This window comes from Lipotes vexillifer, unplaced genomic scaffold, assembly GCF_000442215.2.
Source record: "Lipotes vexillifer unplaced genomic scaffold, Lipotes_vexillifer_v1.1 scaffold726, whole genome shotgun sequence".
NCBI lineage: Eukaryota > Metazoa > Chordata > Mammalia > Artiodactyla > Lipotidae > Lipotes > Lipotes vexillifer.
The window spans coordinates 293,198-296,266 of record NW_006770733.1 but is presented as its reverse complement, the minus strand read 5'-3'; the positions used below and the strand labels follow the sequence as shown (position 1 = coordinate 296,266).

At 50.0% G+C, this 3,069-nt stretch overlaps 1 protein-coding gene across 1 annotated transcript in view; it reads right to left on the bottom strand.

Annotated features, from left to right (window-relative positions):
• Positions 1 to 2,724, bottom strand: part of PYGO1 (pygopus family PHD finger 1) — an 18,632-nt gene extending 15,908 nt beyond the window's left edge. Inside the window, 1 exon segment of the mRNA XM_007446353.1 lies at positions 2,676 to 2,724. Within this exon segment, the coding sequence (XP_007446415.1) occupies positions 2,676 to 2,724 (49 nt within the window).
• Between the last annotated feature and the right edge of the window lie 345 nt (positions 2,725 to 3,069).

The window sequence follows — 3,069 nt, the reverse complement described above, 5'->3', positions numbered from 1 at the left end:
GAAGAGCTCATGTAGATAATCTGGTACCTTTTATGGATTATAAAATAATTTTAAAATGTTTTAAAAATTAGTGTTCTAATTAGTACAAAATGACATCATAAAAACCCCTCTTCATATTGGCTTTTTATTTTAAAAAGTGCTTTGTCTTTTATTCTGGTACTTGACTCTCAGAATATTCTTGAGCTGACACCTAAGTCAACTTCCAACAACTAGGGCATCAAACTGAAAACCAGCAGTTGTAATAAAACAAAGACAGATCTGTAGTCTTGACACACAATAAAATACCCATCAATTTTATTTAAAATTACATTTGATTAAGACTGATAATTGAGTTCAAAGGTATAAACTTGATAAAGCTTTCTTTTCCTTCAACTCCAAAGTAATTTATAATAGTAGGCAAAATAACATGGCAAACATATCAAAGAAATAACTATCTCAGAAAGGTCTATTCCTTAAAGGCTTTGGCAATTCATAACCACAAAGAGAAAAGAAAGTTGAAATAGAAAACCTTCACCAAATGAAAGATTGTGCTATTAAGCCTGTAAAAACAATATTCTGCTCTAAATTATGTTTCTGCTTAAATGGCTAAGAAGATCAATCTCTAAATACTCAAGTGATGTTATTTGGATACCACATTGTCACTGTGTCACAAGCCAGTTCTATAGGTTTAATCTCTAGTCACAAGGAACAAAAACATAGATGAATGACTGTGGTCCTTGATCTCTACATCACTTAAGTCAATTGGAAATTTACCTTACTACTTACTGATTTATAAAGCATTTTATCCTGTTTGGATGAAAGGATTATTTCAATAACTTCCTAACTAGCCTCCCTGCTTTAGCCCTTGTTCTCTACAGTCTATTCTCCGCAGAACAGCCAGTTAAAAACATAGGCAGGCCTTCCCTGGTGGCGCAGTGGTTGAGAGTCCCTCCGCCTGCCGAAGCAGGGGACACGGGTTCGTGCCCTGGTCCGGGAAGATCCCACATGCCACGGAGCGGCTGGGCCCGTGAGCCATGGCCGCTGAGCCTGCGCATCCAGAGCCTGTGCTCTGCAACAAGAGAGGCCACAACAGTGAGAGGCCCGCGTACCGCAAAAAAAAAACAAAAACAAAACATAAGGCAGATCACTCACTCTTCTGCACAAAATCATCCAGGCGCTATCTCAGAGTAAAAGCCCAAATCTTTTAAATGGCTCACAAGGCCAATACACATTCACCCCATACTTCAGCTCAGCTCACACTACTCTCCCTTTGCTCACTCACAATAGCTTCTTTGCAGTTGCTTGAACACACTAGGCAAATTCCAGACCCAGGGCCTTTGCACTTGCTATTCCTTTTGCCAACACTGCTATTCCCACACATATCCATATGGCTCTGCTCTGTCACTTCCTTTGGGTCTTTGCTCAAACATCATCTTCCAGCTGAGCCCTCTTATACATAATTGCTACCTCTCCACCCCCATACATATTTTCTAACCACTCTCCCTGCTTTGATTTTCTCCATACCACTTACCATTTGACATCCTATACCTTTTATTTGTTCATCATTTGTTTACCCTACAAGAGTGTGCATTTCTCCTGGGTGCAGATGGTCTTTTTTTTTTTTTTGCAGTACGCGGGCCTCTCACTGTTGTGGCCTCTCCCGTTGCGGAGCACAGGCTCCGGACGCGCAGGCTCAGCGGCCATGGCTCCGCGGCACGGGGGATCCTCCCGGACCGGGGCACGAACCCGCGTCCCCTGCATTGGCAGGCGGACTCTCAACCACTGCGCCACCAGGGAAGCCCCCAGATGGTCTTTTTGCTTTGTTCACCGCGGTATCCCAGTGCCAAAAACAGTGCCGGGCACACAGTAGATGTTCAATAAATATTTGCTTAATGAACAAACAGTATTACTTCAACTTTGGGACTTTCGGCCTGAACCCTATTGAAATCTGGAAATAAGAGCTGGAGGATACTCCCCAAATTTCCAGATGGCACTTGGTGTCTGTGAACTTACATGCGTTATCTTTTGTCTGGCACATCGTTCCCTCTGATACTTCTTAGATAGTAAGGCAGCAGGAAAATTCCTAACTAGTGTGCAAGGAAGAAGCAAGCCAACCGTGTATAAAACTGATTTGGGGCGATTTGATTCTTATCCATAAGCCAATAGAGAAAAGCCTCTTGAATGAATATAGGTTCTCCTCTTAAGCCTAAGGAAAATAAAGCTGTATGTTTGTTGCCTTTTGGAGAATGGGAAGGGGGCTGGGAGAGACACTGAGGCCCGGCACACCTTCTGCAAGAGCGTCAACTCCAGTGCGGTCCAACTTACTTTTTTTTCGGGGGGGTGTGGAGGGCATCTTTCGTGGTCTCTGCCAGGGGGTGTTTCTTTCTCACCCTCTGAGCTGCCTATTGTGCTGTGTCTGGCCAACGAGATAAGGTGGGCGAGGAGCGGGGTATGAAGGGATGCTGAGTGCGGCTTCAACTGCCTCCTAACACAAAGTCGGGGCGGCCAGGGCTCGGCACAGGGGACGCGGCGGCCGCGCGCCTCCGACCGCAGCCCGGGCCCCGGGGCGCAGGCGGGACGCGGGCTGCGCGGAGTTAGGCCCGGACAGAGCCCCGTTGCCTCCCGGCGGGCTGGCACGCGGCCCCCGCGCGCCCCGCTCCCCCCGTTCCCCTCAACCCGGCACCCTTCTCGGTTACCTCGAACTCTCTTCAGCGAAATGGGATCCTTCTCCTGTTCTGATGACATTACAGACCGCAAAGCATGACTCCCCCCAGGCCGCGGGAATTCGGTCTCTTTGATGCTGCGGCGGCGGCTCCTCCTCCTCCTCGCGGGGCCGCTGCGGCTGCGAGGCGAGCCTCCGAGGCGAGGCGCGGCCGAGGGCGGTAGGGACGCGGGCCGACTTTGCAAAGTTTGGGAGGAGGACGAGGCCTCGGGGCGGCCGGGCGGCGTGCTGGGGCCGGCCGGGCTCAGCGGCGGCGGCGGGAGAGCGGCCTGGGGTCGGCCCCCCGCCCGGGGTCGGCGTGTGCGGAGGACGAGTGCGCCGCCGCCGCCGCCGCCTCCTCCCACTCCTTCTTCTTCGCCGCCGCCGCC